This window comes from Gallinula chloropus (genome assembly GCF_964237585.1).
Source record: "Gallinula chloropus genome assembly, chromosome: 3".
NCBI lineage: Eukaryota > Metazoa > Chordata > Aves > Gruiformes > Rallidae > Gallinula > Gallinula chloropus.
In genome coordinates, this window is record NC_140087.1 from 57749510 (window position 1) to 57769567 (window position 20058).

The 20058-nt window shown below is 39.5% G+C and overlaps 1 protein-coding gene across 1 annotated transcript in view; it reads left to right on the forward strand.

Annotated features, from left to right (window-relative positions):
• Positions 1 to 20058, forward strand: part of THADA (THADA armadillo repeat containing) — a gene marked incomplete at its 5' end in the record, with an annotated part of 160269 nt that overhangs the window by 19658 nt on the left and 120553 nt on the right. Inside the window, 5 exons of the mRNA XM_084260975.1 lie at positions 4341 to 4450; positions 11296 to 11428; positions 14891 to 15004; positions 16119 to 16241; positions 17319 to 17410. Of these exons, the coding sequence (XP_084117101.1) occupies positions 4341 to 4450; positions 11296 to 11428; positions 14891 to 15004; positions 16119 to 16241; positions 17319 to 17410 (572 nt within the window). The remainder of the gene's footprint in view (positions 1 to 4340; positions 4451 to 11295; positions 11429 to 14890; positions 15005 to 16118; positions 16242 to 17318; positions 17411 to 20058) is intronic.

Sequence of the window (20058 nt, forward strand, 5' to 3'; positions counted from 1 at the left end):
ACAGGCATTTATTTGGGAAATACTTTGTGTTTATTAAATTTCTGTTTTTAATTGATGACCTTTTCATTTCCATATGGTTTCAACAAAACCAATCTCTACATGGAAGATTGAAATATGCAAGGCATACTACTACTTAACCTCTTCTTCTTTCCAACAGAAAATATTTATTTCATTTTTCTCTAGGTGCTAGCACTTTCTGTCATAAAATAAATAGTAGTGTAACGTATGACTTTTTTCTTATGTTATCTAATGTTGTGATACCATGGAAATGGTGTTAGTCTCTTTATTCTTGCATTGTCTCTAGTCTTCACGTTTTCCTCTGTTTAACAGCTGTGCTTGCATTGCTGCAGAAGTTTGGGGTGGGTAGATGAGAGAACAGATATGTGCTTCCACCATTGTGTTCCTTAGTCTGCTCCAAGTCAAAAAGGAATCGGTATTTTAGCATGAGTCATCTCTAACTGTAGCATCTCAGTCTTTATTTAGCATTTCAGAAATGCGGTGGTGTTAAGCAGCATATCTTCTTTTCCTATAGATGCCTGTCGAGATTCTTTGTGCTTCTGATGCCTTCCTGTAAAACATGATGTCTGCGTTTTAATTTGAAGAATGCTAAGTCAGTTTGACACCCTGGTTTTCAGCAACCAAGCCTGGTTGCTTAGGCTTCCTCATGTAAGCAAATACATGAGGAAATACAATTTGGTTGAATGTTTAACAAATATTATAGGAAAAAGAGAGGGCATTTTCTCATTACTTTTTGTAATTGTAATTACACTATTATACATAAAAAAGAGGGGGGTTTCACCATAAGTGACTAGAAATGTCAATACCAGAACTGTGGTAGCTTCAGGCTTTTATTAAAGACTTCTCAGTCCTGAGGAATTAGAGAATTGGATTTCGATATCTAATGCATGTAGACTTTCCTGTAAAGGTGCCATCTTTTTCTTTATTCATTAAGTATTAAAGGAGATTGAAGAATACAGAGAGGGAGAAAACTGGAGAGAAACCTTGATCATACTGCATTGAGTCAGGGATAAATAATTCTAGAGAAAAATCTGGTAGCGCCACTTGGCCATTTTTATGTCATCCTGTTGCACACCTTTTCTTATTTGTATCTTGTTTCATCATTACGTTGGTGACTGGGTGAAATTGTACCTTATGGGCTCAGTGTTACGGACACAGTTTATTTGCACATTGTCTTTTGATTATTTTTTGTCCTCTTTTTTAATTAAGCATGCAGATGAGAAGCCAGCGTCCTCTGTGCTGGTCTGCATTAAGAAGTGGCACAATAGTGCTGCTTAATAGGCAGTGGTGAGCGCCAGCTGCTTGTGGCACTGATTTGTGATTCCTCTTTGTAGCTGTTAATGCTGTCTGTTGTGGTATGTGCCTATGTAGGAGAATTAGGCATGAGCAGCTCTTGGTTTTTTGGTGGTGGTAGTTTTGGGTTGTTTTTTTTTTAAAGTAGAAGTTGGGACAATGTCAGATTTGCACTTTGCATGGCATTTGAATGCCACTGTGTGCACTGACTAGAACATTTTCGGCAGCTTGGTGTGGAGACGTGTGTATAGAGGAGTCTCAAAATACAGCATTTGAATTGGCAGCCTTCAAAGCCTAGCCTATTTTGCCGTGGCTGCTTTGCTTTTAAAAATAGACAGAGGAAGTGCCTAGTGTGTCTGGGGAAATCTCTCTACACACGTATTTTACCTCTCCATCTGACCTTTAAAGTACAGAAACTGCAGGTCCAAAGCAGCGCCTGTTAAGGCAATCAATACAGATGGTATCGTGTCCTGGTTAATCACCACTCAATCAACAAAATGATACCTAATGAAGATTGTGTGTTGATTTTGTCCTAGGACCTGCAAATCATAAGGCAATGCTCCAAGCCTGGAGGAGCTTTGCGCTCTTCTTCAAACTCCCATTTATCTTGCCTGTGAAGTTTTAGGACTATTTGAGGAGATAAGCTTCCCTGAGCTGTGTACCAAAGTGAAAAGAAACAGGCAGCAAAAGTAAAGTCTTGGTATAGTCCCCATGCCAGGGGTTCTGCTTGGGTTAACCCAAGAGTCAGAGTGAGCTGATCTGAACCCTTGTTGCGGGATACTGAAATACACAGAAGACTTTTAAGTGCTGACAACCAACCTTGTTGCTTACACAACTGGTAGAAGAGTGTGACTCCTGTTGCTGCCTTGGAGTTTCTTCTCTTCAAGGAACAAATAAAAACAAACAAAAACCTCAAACCCTTCAAAAACCACCCTCTTCCCAGTTCTTAACGTAATCAGTCTGTCACCTCTGGAGTTCAGTAGTGTTGGCAATAGATCACTGGTTCCTAGCTGTTTCCAACAGTGAGATGCTTTTGCAGCCCTTCATGGGTTTAAAACCATCCTTTCATAATGATTGTAGGACCCTACTTCAGTGGTATCTTATTGCCAAGAAAATAAGATATGGAGGCACAAATGTGCCAACTTGCGGAATCTCTTGTACAGAATTTGTATCTTGAATGCTGAGATTCTTGGTCTCGGCAGCGACATAGCCCTGCCAATTATTGATTATTGCATTAATAAAACTAATCTGGGTTTTTGACCAAGATGAACACGCTGTATTTTTAATATAAAGTATCAAATACTAGTGTGTTATTTTCTGTGCAAAGTTGGTTGGGTCACCTTTTCTTACAGTTGCTGTGGGTCTTTGTGATGTTGTACTAAATTCCTTGACTTGTTCTTCATCCTGACATACGAAGTGCTGGACACTTGTGGGTGGCCTGATGCTATCAGATAAGATTCCATGCTTATGCTTGCTGAAGACTGGTGCTATGTCATTTGCAAGAACTGAGTTAGGCAGTGTTTGTTCTTCAGACTCTAGCCTGTGAGTGGAAACACGAGTTTGAAGTAAGGTTCTAGTCAATGTGGCTGTTGCAAAAGGCTCAGAAATACAGGCAGGAAAGTGGAAAGTTTTGTGACTTCCCCCTGAAAAATAATCCATATGAATTATTCTTACAATGTAGGAGGGGTGGTGGAACAGGAGAGTAATTTGACTTTGCTGTGCGTGGTTTTCTTGGTTTGGTTCTGTTTACACACCTGGAGAGTGGGTCAGTTCCTTATGGGGGGAAAAAAAAAGCACCTACTCCTCCTTTTGGGCTAGAAAGCCAAATCTTGTAGGTAGGTAAATTAGCTTAAAATCCCCTCAGAAGTAATTGTTACAGATCAAATATCTGCAATTACTGTTTGTTTTGTATTAGTTGGGCTTTAGCTGCAAGAAATAATAAGGGGACCTCATATCCAGGGTTGGTGGATTTTTTCTAATTATTGCAGTCTCATCGTTTGGGTAACACCAATTGCTTAATTACCGAACAGTAGGGTGGAAAACCATATGCAGCTAGATATGACATTAACTTCTCTGACATCTTAAAGTATGTTATTTTATAAGTAACAAAATAAGCAGAATTGTATAAGAGGCTTGTCACGAGTTTATACTTGGATATATACAAAAACTTAAACATTTTGCTGAGTAAGGAAGTACTCTTAAAGAGAATTTTACATAACAGAATGAGCATGTGCTGTGTGTTTTAAATTATATTGGAAGTTTGATTTAAACCTTGCAAGCTTAGAATTAGAGAAAGAATTAAAAAACCCTCTTTTTGTAGAATGAGATTGTGTGGGTTTTTTAAACAGCTTTAAAAACTTGATATGCTGGGAGAGCCCCAGAAAGTAACTATCAGTAAAAATTTAGTTACGTTTGGCTTTTTCAGCTTTTTTTTATATATTTAGCTTTCATTGCTACATCTATACAATGCCTTTTTTATTTTAAAAATGTTTCTAATAGTCAAAGGCGATTATGCAGAATCTTAGAACCTTAAAAATAGCTAAGGTAGGTTTGTTTCTCTTTGGTAGAATTTTATTGATGTTTGTATTTCTTATCTTTCTGGGTATCTTTGTGATGTTTGTTTCTGCTGTTATGATTTGGTAGATATTTTCATTGGGATTTTAGGTAAGAGTCAATGCAGACAGGAAGGATTCTAAGCTTGTTTCCTCTGAAAATCAGGGTTGTTTTAAAATCCGAGTGTGTTCCTCTTGGACAAATAATTAATTTTGTCCTTTATTTTTTTGGCCTTTTTTTCACAACAGAGCACTATCCCTTTAACCTGAAAAAAATGAGTGTGGTATTTATTATCCTTAAAGTAAGTGCTTTTTTTCAATGTGAGGACTTATGCCTTTGCCGGTGGCCTTTTCAACCAAGGGAAGGATTTTCTGCTTTTAATTGTAGAAGTTTCTGGCACACGTAAATGATTTGTCTATACATAATATCAAGCAGCTTTCCTTTTTTATTTTTTTTTCTCTTGTTTTCTTTTTTAGGTTAAAAATATTGGGGATTACTTCAAACATCATCTGCTGCAGTCAAGGCACAGGGGTGCATTTGAATTGGCATACGCTGGCTTTGTGCAACTTACAGGAATGCTTTCCAGGTATAAGATAGGCAACTTATGTTCTTAATAATTCTAGAAGACTGTGGCATTGATCCTGAAACCTGCTGTGTAAGCAGATCCTTGATTTCATGTGGATTTTATTTAAGTTTGGTGCAGGCCTGATTATGACATGTGTTATGTGACATCTATGTCTAGGACTGTGTTACTTACGGTTAGAGATGGTGATCAGGGCTTTAAAGAAGATACAGACATTTAACACTTGCTGCATTTTTCTCCATTCTCATGTATTAGTTTATTGAACAGCTCTCAAAAACTCTTGGGAAAAGGCAGGAGTGCAGAATTCTTTCCCCCTGCTCTCCCTCCCCAGTTCCCCTGGCCCTTTATGAAAAAATGAATGCCAGACTTTTTGTTTTCGGCCAGGATGTTTTCCTGGAAACTTTTATTACTTGTCACTGAGTTGTGAATTCTGACATTTGGAAGACTACCTGGCAGTGCAATCTTTTTTTTTTTTTTTTTTTTTCTTTCTTTCCCCTTGTAACTTTTTGTATTTTCCTAGAACTGAATGAGCAGAATTGCCCTGAGGTCTGGGCAACAGTGTTGGAATTTCCGTTACATGCTTAGTTACCCATTTCAAGTGTTGGTAATGTTTCTTTGTGATATATACTGATTATATCATATCCAGCTTTTAATGAGCCAAATGAAAATCTCTACTGAATTTGTGGGGTTGGGGGGGGGGGATTTCCCATTGTTTGTTGGGGGCTTTTTTGTAATCTAGTCTTTGGAACTAGCATTCAAATTTTCAATTGGAAGTGTGTGTATTTTCACACCAAAGCCATGCTAAATAACCAGTGTTCCCCTTTTGCCCCCAGTGGGCCAATTTGAGGCACTGATCTGTGTCTTATTTATTTCAGGGGGTGGAGAAGAAGGAAGGGGAGAACGGTTTGTTTGTTTGGGGTTCTTTCAGTGGTTTATTCGGTTGTGTTTTTTAAAGTAAAAATAACTGTGGTGATGGAAACAGTTTTAGTGGTTTTATTACAGACCAGTAGCCTGACCAGGTTCACTGTGTGTCCCCCTCAGTTTTTCCAACGTAACCGAGGGGTTTGGTCTCTGGTACAGGATGTCAGTGGGATAGCTGGGTATGGGTACCAGCATTGGTATGGAAACTGGTATTGAATCCATGATGACCTTCATTCTGTCTGCCAGGAGATGTTAAGCTGAAAGCCATGGTTCTGTCAGCGATATAGCTGTAGAAGGCACATTGTTTTTTTTTATGTGCTAGAAAGCTGAGGCATTTTAAACTGGTCTGAGTAGTTTGAGAGCTCACACAGCCTTACTGTACACTTGATTACTTATGTAAAAAGGAAACCAAGACACTGATGTGTAATACTGTTCTTTCTTATCTTTTGGCCTATCTAATACATTCTGTACATTTATGTAAACGTTGTGTTCTTTTTCTATACTATGAAAACTTGTTTCAGGAAGTTTAAAGGTGATGTCTCAGACACTCTTTGTGCTGGCTTCTTAACAATTTCCCTGCTGGGCTGGATCTTTTCTGTTTTCAGTGCCTTGAGTGTTGAGAGAGCAGCTCCTACAGTGAGTGAGAAAAAGCTCAAAAGATGAGTGACTGGAAACATGTCATCATGGGCAACAGTTGAGGTGTTCCCACTTGTCTGAACAGCTTTGTAGAGAAGTGGTTACATTGTCACACAATTAGTGAACCTAATTGCAACAGGCTACAGAGCAGACTTGTACTTTTCATTTTTTCCAAGTCAAATACAAAGCATTGTTCTGCTGGCGGCTGTTGATAGATACTTGAGCATGTCATTCAGTCTCCTGAATAGGCTGTTGCACTTGTGATAGTGGTGGTGGTTTTTAAATACAGCAGCAAAACCTTCATTCTGTTAACTGCTTTTCTTTTAGACCTCTGATGTAACTGAAGATTCTCTGTATCATTATCTAAAATTAGTTTTATATGTGAAACTTTTTGCAAGGCAGAAATAAGTTTAGGTATCAAAACAGCAAGAAATTAAGGCTCTGGTCATCTTTAGAAACATACAGTGGCAAATGAAAACATGTTGCACCAATAGCTAGTATTTTCATGTCAGGCAGCAAAATGTAGTATTCCAAATGAAGTAATCTGTTAACAGTATAGAATGTGTAGAAACAGTTGCTGAATATTGATGGATGTTATCCCTAGGTAGCTTGGATGTGAATATGAACATGTGTTAGTTAAAAAATTAAAAAAAATCCATGGTTAAGTTGTGCAGTCTGGTTTCAAAGGATTTATTGCTCCCATCAGAGTGAAGAGAGTGTCCATCAGAGTAATACTGTTTAAAAAGAGAAAACACTGGTCTTTTTGAGGGCAGAAAGGAGGTGATCCAAACACGTAAAGTCCCATTAGTCTGATCTCAGCCAATGTGCAGGACTGTCTAGAATAAACTTTGTAGAAAAGGCTAAGACACAGGAAATACTGGAAAACATATCAAAGGTGCTGTCAGTTTACAGCGGACGTTGTACGTGGCAGATTTGCGGCTTGTCTTTTGATTTTAATTTTTAAAATTTCTTTTAAAGGCTGAGACAAACAGAATTGAGCCAGTCTACCCAGACCTCAGAGGAGGTCCTGATTCGTTTGTTCTGCCATTGTGTTTAATGGAGCACAGTCCACCTGAGAGCAGCTTTTACAGTCTGTTGTAAAATGAAGAGCCAAGTGCAAGAGAACTTCTCTGGAAGTTGTTAAAACATTAAGCAGTATGTATGCATCATCAGAAACCCCTGAACAGAAACCTGCTTATTTAAGTAATTTTCCTTTTATGAATTAACCATTTGCCAAAACAATTTTTTGATGATGCATGCTGCTCAGTAGTTTTTAAGTTGAGGTGTTTCAAGTAGACAAAGTGTTCTTTGGGAAAAGCCAATTCACATGAACTGGAGGGCAGCTCTGTGGAAATACTCATTTCAATAGAAGAAGATACTTGCTGAGAAATACAGGTCTCCAGGCTAATACTTGTAATGTAGGAGAAAGGAGACTGATACCAGAACAGCAAATGACTCTGGTTTTGTCATTCTGGGATATGAGGAAGATCTGAGGACTCTTCCTCAAAACAGATGAGTTGAGTCTCTGGGCAAATGCAGTCTCCCTATGAATGCTGAGCATTCCAGAGTCTTTCAATTTACTTTCCGGCAGCTCAGGCTGCAGGCCTACCTCTCTCTATAGCTGCCTGGCTCATGGACACTCTTGAACCATTTGTACCAGAATCTGTATTCATTTACTATTGCAACCACCAATATGAGAGGAGAAAGTCTTTGTTTGGGACAGTTTACAGTAATTTATAGCTTCAGTATGATAACTTGTTGACCAGAACTGAACTCAAGATCCGCAGAAGTATCTTTGACACTTTAATTCACTCTTTCTCTAAGACCCAGTGAATTATCTGTCACTAAGACTGTGCCATGTCCCTTTCCCATGCTTTTGTGAAAGACTCTATTTGAACATGGTCCTTTGCTTTTATAGCCAGACATTCGCATGGAGATATACAACCCTTAAATACCTGTAAGAACAAGAGAAGACTTCTTTCTAGTCAGAGCAGTGGTTTTCAGACCTGAGTTAGTGGTGAAAGGAAAAATCTTCCCTCCACAGAGATTTCTTATGAACCCATTGAAATTTTATCTCTGTCTTGACATTTGGATGTAAATTGCTGAGTCTGCTCTAAGTATGCCAGTTACCATTCTAACTTCTTCCTGTTCATATTCCTTCTAGCAGTGTAATGTTGCCTTTGTTGTACTTACACCTTCAGAAAACCATAGTTTCAAAATAAACAATGCTTATACTAACAAAATAAGTAATGTTTAGGGTTTTTTTTAAAAAATATTTTGCTGTCATAGTCCCTGAGAAACTACAAACACTTACGGAACCATGGGGAGAAATCTGTTCTTATGCACTGTGATGCCCCCAGGGTTGGGAAGTGCACTGTGTAATAAAGCACAAGATACAATAAGGTACTGCTCTGTTCATATTTTTCCCCCATTTCTTTTTCTGCTTGGTGAAAGCGAGAATGGAAATGGTATTGTCTTGGGGGCAATGTGGAGACTTGCTTTATAAAGACTAGGAATCACATTACTTATGTGAAAAAGCTCTGTTAGGAAAGAAAAGATGGTGAAACAAAACCCTTTTCCCCAGATAGGGAGTGATTCCAGTGCTTGGAAACACTAAATTCTGCATGTAGCCATGTAGAAAATGCTTTTGGCTGCGTGAAGTTTACACCACAAACTGCTGACATCCAGGAAGGCCAAATCCAAAATCGACCCTTTGTGCTTAACACACCATTAATTTTGGATAGGAGAAAATCCAGTCGCGTGATTTAGAGAGACTTGGGTTGCCAGGCTCTTTGTACTCGTGGATACTGACCACAGAGAAGGTTTTGGGCGTGTGTGCAATTGTTAGAACCAGCAGACAGACAGAAATTCGTGGAAAAGCACTTACTGTACTGCAGTTTCAGTAATTTGTGCATAAAGGTACTGGGTTATATTTTAATTAGTAGCGCTATTTGTTTGATCTGGTAAAAATAATTACTAATTTATTCTGGAAAATGACATTTGAGCTGGAGACCACTGTTTTTACATTGTAAAGTTTCATTATTCTTAAAATGTAGGGCCACCTGCTTCTTAAGACAACATTCTTCTTGCCAGACCATAAGGATGAAGTTGCCAAATTTAAGGGAGTAGTCATCTCCATTGCAAAGTCAATACTCTCTAATGTTTCTGACTTGAAAGCAATAATTTTTTCACTTTTTTAAGAAAAGGTACCTTGGTGGGTGACTGGGCAAGGTAGAATTACTTGTGGCAAGATCAAAGTAATAGAGTTTTAAGGGAGATTGAAGTTTATTGGATTTCAGTGTATTTCTCTTCTTTCTACTGTTATGGGAAGGGGGAAAAGCCCCTCGGTTTACTTAAGAATAAAATATTGAGTATGCGATGTAGGAACTTTTAAATATTTCCTTAATGCTTTACTGAGTGTTCTTCTGTACTGCAGCAGATGTGAATGTGTCTTGTGGGATGTTTGTTTTAATCCTAAGATAACATACTGGAGAGAGATGCACACTGCTCTTTGCATGTCTAAAATAAGACATTTACATTCTGCTTAGACCAGCCGCAGACACAGTCAGTAGTAGTAGCTTTTGCAGTACGTGTTGACATCGATGAAGAGCACTGTGAAGTAAAATCTACCTGCAGAGACGCACAGGGGGAGATCCACAAGGTTTTGTGTGGTCTCAACCCTAGAAATGCATCCTTCTTATGTGCCCAAAAATGAGCAGAGGAACATGTTTTGAAAATAAGCAGGGGAAGCTAATTATCAGCAACAGAAAAAGAAAAGCCAAAGAAAGAACATGCCGTTAGTTTCCATATTTCTTTAATTCCTTCTATTATGGGCTTGGGGCAGGAAGTACCTTTCTTTTATGCTGCGGTTGTAGTGACATACCTGTTGTGAAGCCATGTTTCTCATGTGTTCTGGACTGATGGTTCATGTGGTGGCTGCTGTGTTTGAAAAGGTGCTGCCCTTAAAAATGGGGAGAATGATCTGTCAGCAGTTGAGGAAACCTATGGTGGAAATCCTAAGGGAATTACTGAAGAGTAAGATGTCTGATGTGTCTTCTGCTGACCTGTCTGGTACTTTCTGTGACCTCTTGTTTTCTGTTTTACCAATTTTGTGTTTATTTTGTACAGTAAGAAAAGGAGGGTTTTGTTAGAGCCTCATTTGTTGCTAAGTATCAGGTTTTTAGTCTGCCTTAAATTCTTGCTTTAATAAAGGGAGGGTATAGGAGGAGAGAGTAGATGTAGACCTTCCATTAGATTTTGGTTTTCATATCAGTACCTGCTACCTTTTAGCTTTTCTTTTAAATTCTTTATTTCAGTCACCTAGGTAGAAAACTTGATTGCAGTCTTACTGTAAGTTCTCACTACTTAAATCATGTATTTAATTACAGGTTATATTTTAAGGTAAGACAAGTCCTGCATGGTTGAGATAATTGCAATTGTATTGCCCACAGTGGCTAATTCTTTCTTCTACTCTGAATCACGTGTCAAAAACAGTGTGACAGGATCTAGTAACAACATCCCATTAATAGAAATTTTTGTAACAAAGAATGATCGTTTTGGAACTTGGACATAAGATGAATGAGCTGGGGTTGCACACCGAATATGGTAAACTTCGTTAACTGACCAGCACCAGCAAGTGAAGTAGACTTGAGTTCTCCTTGTCCTTGGAAATCCTTTACTTTCAGGCAACGTGGAGTTTTATAACTACAGAGGAGAAGTATTTGATGATAGGAGAGCAGTTCAGGTACTTTGGGCAAAGTTTAACTGATGCATTATTTTAAAAAGAGCATTATGTCTTGGATTTAATTTTTCATACTGCTCCGAGGTTTGCAGGGGTATGTACATAACATGTACTTAACTTGGAGGAGCTTCAGTTTTGTTTTGTGTGGTTATAAACATAATTGTATACGTTAGTTAATGTAAGGGTCACACATCAGCTAGAGTGTGACCACAAAGATAGGGATTTGTGAAGTGTCACTTTGCACACAGTGACTGTTAAGTGTGTATCTATTATCTTCCTTGGCAGAAGGGAACCGTTGCACTGCTGAAGTACAGAATCCTGTTTTCTTTCCAGTTAATCATTTTTTCCCAGTGGCACCTAAGAAGTAGGGTTAACAAAATTTGTACTGACATTGGAATAAAGTGCAATTCATTTTTTAAATTTCTGTCTTCATTAAAAATAATCTATGTATGTGGCTGGAGATGCTCACATAGAGTGAGAACTACTTCATTAGGTCACCAGTGGCTTTCTCTGCTTCTCTCCTGTTTCCTTCTGCATGTGTTCCGCGCAGGTGCCACAGTGAGAGCCTGCGCACGATGCCAGAGCGGTGGCTACGCAGCGTGCTGGGAGAGATCAAATCCTGTGACCCTTCGTCTACGCTGTGCGCGACCAGACGCAGTGCGGGGATTCCATTCTACATACAGGTACCAACTAAAGCTTCTACGTCTGACTTGGTGGGGGTTTTTTAATGTCCTTCCTGGTGAATACTTACATATTTATTTTTCTTACTTCAGCCTCTTGGTCAGACAGTTAGTTGTTCTTATACAGACTTCGATTGCCTTTGTGCAACCAAGAAGTCACGTGTACTTAAACCATGTTTGCTGCTGTTTAGTGCTGCATTTCTGCTGAGTCTCCAGATTTTTGGCTTGAGGCAAATTCAAACAGCATTTCAAAAGATTGAGCTTAGGCTCTATGTGCCAGTGTAGTACCCCTGGCAAATTCATAAATTAATTCACAGGTTAAGTACCGCTCTGTTAACACCGTACCTCTGTGCTGCTTCCATGTGAAGTGAGGGAGTGGTAAAATATGGACAGGGTGTCACAGAGCTGTAAAATAGCTGCCTCAAATACTACAAAGAACTTGGGCAGTCCACTCAGCAGTAATGAAGCAGGATCGAGTACTGGAGTCACACTAACTGGTGTTGACTGACAGTTTCAAGTGAGATGATTGAGTAGGCTACTGAAGACTTACATCCATGTGAGTGGGGCCATGCTCTCACAGTCTTTCTCTTCCCCATGTTACCATCAGCTCCATGCATCCAGCTTTTGCCAAGTTCAGAACTGATGGCTGATGGGCTGGCTGACAGCAGTTTGTCTCTGCTCGAAGTGCCACTTCCTACCAAGTGCCTTGTAGTAGCAGGCAAGCAGGACATCAGCATCCTTGGGCTAGTCAGTGCAGAATCTGTCCTGCAGATTATACAAAGTCGTTTCCATTCCTTTGTTCCTGACAGTGGCCATGGTTCTTTTCCCCTAAATTAACATCCATCGGTTTAATTTTCAACCAGTTTTCAAAGACAGGAGTCCAAGATTAACTACAGGATTTGTAACTTTCTCCACTCGCTGAAGTATAGTCTCAAGCATGTTCCAAGAATCTGAGGGACTGCTGGGAGCAAGCTCTCCCTGCCAGAGTAATTCATCTTGTTTGTTTTCCACTCCAAGTTAGCCCTGAGAAAGTTGAGGCAGCTTGCTTCTGTCTGACCCCTCTTATGTCAGTCACAGCCTGCTCCTGGCTTTGCGAGATGCGTGTGTGCTGGGCGGCAGAGATAAGTAGGGCATTGTTTTTGGAGATGTTTTTCCTTTTCGATTTCAGTGAAGATCTTTCCCTTCTCATATCTGAATTGTCTGCAAAATAAATTCGGTGATTTCATGTCTTCTGGTTTCCCCACTCGTAGTGGGCGTTAGCTGGTGTTGATCTTGAGAATGTGAAAAAACAAAGATGTCTGAATCAACTTTTCATGTAAAAAGTTACACTGTGTCATGTAGGGACTCAGACACAGTGGTGTCCCACTGTAAAAACCATATATGTGTGTAGTCTGCAGTTGGCCTACGTTACTGAGTCTGTATGGCAGGGCTTACGCTGTGCCATAGCTCTTGAGATAAACAGGTGAGGTGCCTCTTTTGAAGAGATCCTCTGGAAGCGTATGAAGTTAGTATGGTCGTTCATCCCAGTGTGCATTCCTGACCTTCTCATTAGTCTGAAATACTCTTTTTTTCTAATTGTAATTTTGTTGTAAAGAGAGGTGTTAGTGTTGTTTGGCAGTAGCTCTGAATATACTGGGGGGGCATCAAAAGGAGCATGACAGCAAGTCAAAGGAGGTGATCCTCCTTATCTACTCTGCCCTGGTCAGGCCCCACCTGGAGTATTGTGTCCAGTTCTGGGCTCCCTGGTATAAAAATGACAGGGATCTCCTGGAAAGAGTCCCCTCTTGGAGAGGGCGATGAAGATGATTAACGGCCTAGACCATCTCCCCTACGAGGAGAGGCTGTTCAGCCTTAAGAAAAGAAGGCTGAGAGGGGATCTTACTGATGTTTATAAAGACCTCAAGTGTGGGACACACCAGGAAATGACCAGCCTCTTTTCAGTGGTCTGTGGAGACAGGACAAGGGGCAATGGCTGCAAGTTGGAGCACAGGAAGTTCCACACCAATATGCAGAACTGTTTCACAGTGAGGGTGACAGAGCCCTGGAACAGGCTGCCCAGGTGGGTTGTGGAGTCTTCATCTCTGGAGATATTCAAGACCCATCGGACACCTATCTGTGTGATATGTCCTAGGGAGGGGTGGTTGTACTCCATGATCTCTGGAGGTCCCTTCCAACCCCTACAGTTCTGTGATACCTGTAGTCCTTGGTAAAACGAATTAAGACTTAAATAGTGTGCTGTATTTAGACAATAAAAATGCAAGTTGTAATGCATATTCTAATGGTACTATAAGCTTATTTTATTAATGCATAAAATTGAGACTCAGTGTGGTCACTTTGCCATCTGCTTCCTGACATTTATTCTTGTTTTACTAAAACACATCTGTTTTAATGATAACGTGTAACTTTTTAAGGTTATGAGGCCTTTAAATGACCTATTAAAAATAGAAATTTTATTACCTAGTTGTGCAAAGGCACAACTCCAATTAGTGGGTAAGGAAATTGGGCAAATAGTAGTTACAACTTTAACATTTTTAGGGCATGAAATTTTAATCTTCAGCTTATTCCCTTCTATTTTATTCCTCATGAATACTGGTTTTTTTTTGTTCTCTTCCCTCTGTTTCTCCCATCGTTAAAGGTCACTGACAGCGACTACTTCTGGGTTTCTGTCTAACCTCTTCATTTGGCTTGCAGTTGCCCCATTTGGTAGTTCTTATGTGTGATGTAAAGTACTATTAAATATCTTGTTTGAACTGATGCAGAACAGACTCTGGGCTCCAAAACACAAATGGATAATAGCTATTTTTATTAGAAATTAAGTGATTTATGATTATCCATTTGCACTAAGTTGGACAAATTAAATGGACAGAGACTGTTTTAGCTCAAGTCCTGAACTCGAGATGACTATAAGAGTATTTTCATCTCAACTGGATGTCGTATCCATTGAACTGCTATTTGGAGATGGATGTGTCTCTTGTTTCCTTTTAAAAATGTGCTGCATGTTTTGTCCTGCTTTGCAAACCAGGATTTATTCTTTGGTCAGCCCATGTCATCTTAAATATATATGGTATAAATACTTACACTGCCTTGTATGAACCTTTTTTGAATTTAATAATACGGCAGATACTTCCGCTGTAACAAATATTACGATTGTTGTGTGTGTCAAACTATTTTCTGTTATATTCAAGATATACAAGCAAACTTTCTTACGTATATGGGTAGTGAATGAGCAAATTTTTCTTGCTGAAATACTGAATGCTAAGAAGCTTTGAACAAAACTGAGACTTAAAACTGAAGCTTACGTTTTGAAAAACTGGAGCTTGTGTTTCTTTAGTCTTTTTGTATGGTCAAGAAGCTAAGCTGAAGTCTGGTAAATACAGTAATGTGAAACAGAACTGATAATAAAGAAAAATGGCTAGAAATACCAGATTCTTTCTTCTCTTTTAAATTTTTTTAAAATTTTTTTAGGCTTTGTTAGCTTCAGAACCAAAGAAAGGCAAAACAGATTTGCTGAAAATGACAATGGAAGAATTGATATCTTTGGCTGCACCTTCAAATGAATCATCAAGTGTAATTCCACAGGTAAAATACAGCCTCTCATCAGAAGGCAAATGTCATAAAGGTATTTGTATTACTTCTAACAGTTAAGGAGATTTGTGTGTCTTTCTAAGAAGGGTAACTTGTTTTCATTATCAGTAGCTAGATTTTTTTAAAGCGTGTTTACATGTGCAGAGGTTATAAAATTGCTAGAATTTCAAAGTGCATATGACACTAACAATTGAATTGGACATAACTTTATAAGGTTTTTTCTAGTACAGCAAATATAGTCATACTAATTTTGAATTTGTGAACAGTCTGTTGCCTGTAGTATATTTCTAAATCAGAAGAGTAATTGCCTCTTTGCAAGGAAACGATCAAGCAACCATTTGTTACAGTTAGAGTAAATAACTGAGTTTCAGACTGTATGCCATGAAATACCATATGAAAAGAGATTTTCTGCATCCTTGGTAACTTCTAAAACTTTCATAATGCATACACGTTATGTCAAGATCTTTCTCTTCAAAACATTGTTATCAAATACCTAAACTTTCTGTTTGTCAGACCAAGCCATAATTTTGTTGACAATAGATATAAGTATGTCTAATGGCTCTGCCAGGTCATCTGCTGGTATAAATTTATGTAGCCTTGTCAAAGCCTGTGAAGCGATGCAGATTACCACCTTCCCCTACAGAGAGTGCAGAAGCATCAGAAAATGCTCCATATGGTGAAGCAAGCCTGGCTGTCAGTTTTAGCTTAAAACCCCATCCTACTGTGAGTTGTAGTTTATTTTTTCTCACGGTATCTACAGCACGTCAAGAATGTTGGAAAAGATGATTCTAAACTTTAAAAGTTATTTTTACAGCCATGATAAGCTAAGGAAAAAAGAATGCTGGCCTCTGCTTGCAAGTGCCTGGGCTGGACTTGTTAGAGAGATGTATTTTTAAACTCTAATTGTTTTTAACAGTGTTTACTGCTGCACTGTTTTAATATATGTTTTAATAGTGGTATTCTTGGTTTTAATATGGAAATGAACTGGTGTAAAGGTGCAGGTGGATTATTTTTGTTTCACATGTTCATTGCTGTAATTAAGCATATATTAAATTCAAGGTATTTTCCAATGAATATATATTTTTCTCATATTTCTTTTACCCCACAGGTTCATGCTTTAAATATCCTTCGAGCACTATTTAGGGATACACATTTAGGTGAAAACATCATGCCTTATGTTGCAGATGGAATACAAGCAGCAATTCTAGGCTTTATGTCATCTGTCTGGGCAGTAAGTTAATTCTTAATTTTGCTTCTCTAACGTGACAGGAGAGAGTGCTGTTCAGTGCAGCTTTGGTCATGTTTATAAACAGCAGTGCCACCATTTCTGGAATGTTACGTGGTGTAATGTTGTAAGGTACAATGAAGAGTAATGTAGACCTGCAAAAAAGGCACAGTTTTGTTTCACTTTTTCTGTACTATGGAGTGCTGGTATTGACAAACAGTAGGGACAAAGGGTAGGGTATCTAATAGATAAAAATGCAGCTGGCTGTTAAATTTGGAGTCAGTGCACCTAGCCAGTAGGGAGTGCATTGACTTTCATTTTCACTGTTACTTTGCTTTGCAGTGAAAGGTGGTATTCCATATGGCATATCTAGTTAGAACATCTAATGATCTGCCATGGATAAGAGTGAATGCTTTGAGCCACTAGAGCTCTGGATGTATCCCTTATATTAACGATGGACATCCCAAAAAACTCTGAACTGTCTGTTAGTGCCATCTTGATTAATAGGAAAGACACTATAAATGAATTGTGTCCCTGTGCAGACCTCTCAACAGTTACAGAATCACAGAATGGTTTTGGTTGGAAAAGACCTTTGAGATTGAGTCCAACCATCTTTCCAGCCCTACTAGGTCCAACACTAGACCATGCCACCAAGTACAACATCTGCTTTTGTTTTAAACAACTCCAGGGATGGTGACTCAACCACCTCCCTGGGCAGCCTGTTCCAATATCTGACAACCCTTTCAGTAAATCAATTTTTCCTAATATCCAACCTAAACTTTCCCCTGACACAACTTCAGGCTGTTTCCACTTGTCCTGTCACTAGGTACCAGGGAGAAGAGACCACCCCCCACCTCACTTACAGCTACCTTTTTAGGTAGTCATAGAGGGAGATGAGGTATCCCCTCAGCCTCCTTTACTCCAGACTAAATAATCCCATGTCCCTCAGCTGCTCCTCATAAATTGACATGCTCTGTCCTTCACCCAGCTGCTCCTCTTTTCAACTACATTAGTGGCTGTAGTTTTAAAATAATTAGCCCATTTCAAAGGGATTTCTAAAACATACTGTTCTTTTTCCTTCAGGTAAGAAATTCGTCTACGCTTCTTTTTAGTGCTCTGATTACAAGAATTTTTGGGGTTAAGAGAGGAAAAGATGAAAATTCAAAAAAAAATAGGTAAGCTTCACTTGGTACCAATTGTAACTTTGCAAAGCATGACTGGCAATAATTTGAAAATGCTGCTTGCTCAAATATATCTGTGGATATATTTGAATCGTGATGTTACAAATATATCGAGCTTTGCTTAGGCTGCACTGCCAAGAAATAAGCAGTGGGATCAAAAATATCTGCTGTTAAGCACTGAGAGTTAATTTGTACTCAGGCAATTTTGCAGTAGGGGAATGTTGCTAAAAGGTTTTGGTGCCAGCGGCTCTTCCAAATGCCCAATCTGTCTTGTAGTCACAAGCTAGTCCTATTGCTCTTGACAGCGAAGGGGTGGGAGTGAAGGAGGAAAGGGGCAATGGTCACATGTGTGCTCCTTTACAGCTTGGGCAAGCGTGGAGGTAATTTTCCCTTTAGTTTTCTTGTATTAGAACATCCTGATCCTCTCTCCTGTCTCTTTCTTGCAAGCTCCAAAAATTGCAGCTTGCAAAGCTGCTTCTCTTCCAAGGGATTCTGCCCTTGAACTCTGTAGTTCTGCTCCAGATTCTCTAGTATTTCACTTTATGTAAAGCCAGTTCTCTTACTCGTGAAACTCCCCAGTCCTGCAGATTCCTGTTGCTCTGCACCCTCCAGTTAGTGCATAAGCACCCCTATGTTTTCTTTGGCCTTCAGCCCCTTCCCTTAGCTTCTGCAGCAAATGAAGCACGCCTGTACCCTGTGCTCTCTAACTGCAGCTCCTTCTCCAGTAGGAATGTGAAAATAACCCCAGATGCAGAATGTACTCATTAAAAAACACTCCTGAGTGAGTCTGCAGGGGCATGGGGTGGTCACGCTATGGCTGTTATGGTAACCATTCCAGAAATTCCTAAAGGATTTTCAAATCATGGGCAAGGTGTGCAGTTTCTGAAAGGCAATTGTTAAAATTTGCCTTCAAAAATTCCACTCTCTTTTAGTCATTATACAGTGGTTCCTGGTTCCTTAGTGATGATCTGTGTATCTAGTATAATTTTCATGCACATCATGAGAAACTAAATGTCCTGGCATGGTACTGGTCTCTCATCTTTCAGATTATAGATAGATAAAATTTCAGGTGTTAATTGAAAAATTAGTTACTCTGTGTGTGAGGAAGAAATAAAGGTGAAAGACTGGAGAGAGATTTCCCTTGGAGAAGAAATCTTCCCCCAAAACAATCTGAAATGTCATCTCCCCTACTCCATAAAATTATCCCTGCTTTGTTGTAAACCCAAATCACTTCTTTCCCAAACCTGGAGTCCACTCCCGCAACCCCAGAAACCCAAGCAGAGCAATAAAAAGTGTTTCTTGCTTTCTCACTTTGTTTTTGTAACATTTAATGTTGGGTTGTTTGATTTCCTTAATTGAGATACTGAGCATTTACTGAAAGGGAGATTTATCTCAGCTTTTGTAAGCTGGCATCCTAAGGGGAATCTTCACGCTACCCTCTGCAGCGGGATGACAAAGTGGCTTCTGTGTGATGAGAGATGTAATTTGAGATTTCTGTTTGTGAATCACAGAATCAGAGAATATACTGAGCTGGAAGTTGCAGAAAGTAATGCATTTGAGCACCTGTTGGGGGTGGGAGATAACAGAATGAAGGAAAGTAAACTTCTATACATTTCAATTGAATGAATTAAAAAAATGTTAATTTTTATGTCACTGGCACTGTCGGCTTGCTTCTCTGAAGCTTTTTGTTTACAATAATTTCTTTGGAATCATTTTGACCAGAAGATGTTAAAGCTGGTCTGGCTCCCTTTTCTTCCTCCGTTGATTGAGCAGTTCTCCATTAAACATTGTACACAGTCACTTCCACTGTTTCCCACCTGTAGCTGTCAATACCAGAAAGTGGGGAATGGGAAAACACTTCTAAAGACAGCTTAGTGAGAGACAGGAGGTATGGAAAGAGAGGCAGAGATTTGATTTCATGTTTCCAACTCCTAACCCTACAGGAGATCCGGCTTTAGGAGGAGAAACACGTAGAGGTTGTTCAGCTACTTTGTGTGCAGTCGGCTTCCCCTGAACCCTGCGGTGGGTTTGAAGGTCGGCTGTTTGGGAAGAGGTCAGTGTTTCAGAGGTTTGGCACCACGAGGTGTCACCGTTGCTGCACAGCTCCCTGTAGCCACCTTCCTGGGCCGCAACTGCACTTGAGCACTTCTCTTCTGGACCTCTACGCTTGTTTTGTTCAGCATCTTGCTGCAACACAATTAATATATTTTAAAAAAGCAACTTTATGTTTTCCCCACTTCCAAATCTGGCAGTTTGCTTCAAAAGCACTTTTAGCAGCTTGCATCTACAGGCAGGGGCTTGTGTGGAAGTCACCTGGGTTTGGGCTGCTTGTTCTGCTGCCTGCAGGATATTCTGTTGGCATTCAAGAGCAGTCTGTCAATGGACAGAGACAAGAGAGCAGCTCTCTGATGCCACCATTAGGATTTTGCATAAATTTCTGGTTTGCCTGATTATAGATTAAGGGATTAAATTTGTCTCTTCTGTGCCAGTGGGGAGTAACCTTATTGCTGGGCTATTATGGGCATCTGTCTGGAAAATGATGGACTTTCTGTTGTAGTTCCTATGAGACTGTTACAGCTAGGCCAGGGGAGAGGTTGTGTAGGCTTCCAAAAGGAAGTGTGATTCTGTGATTCTTTCTTGGA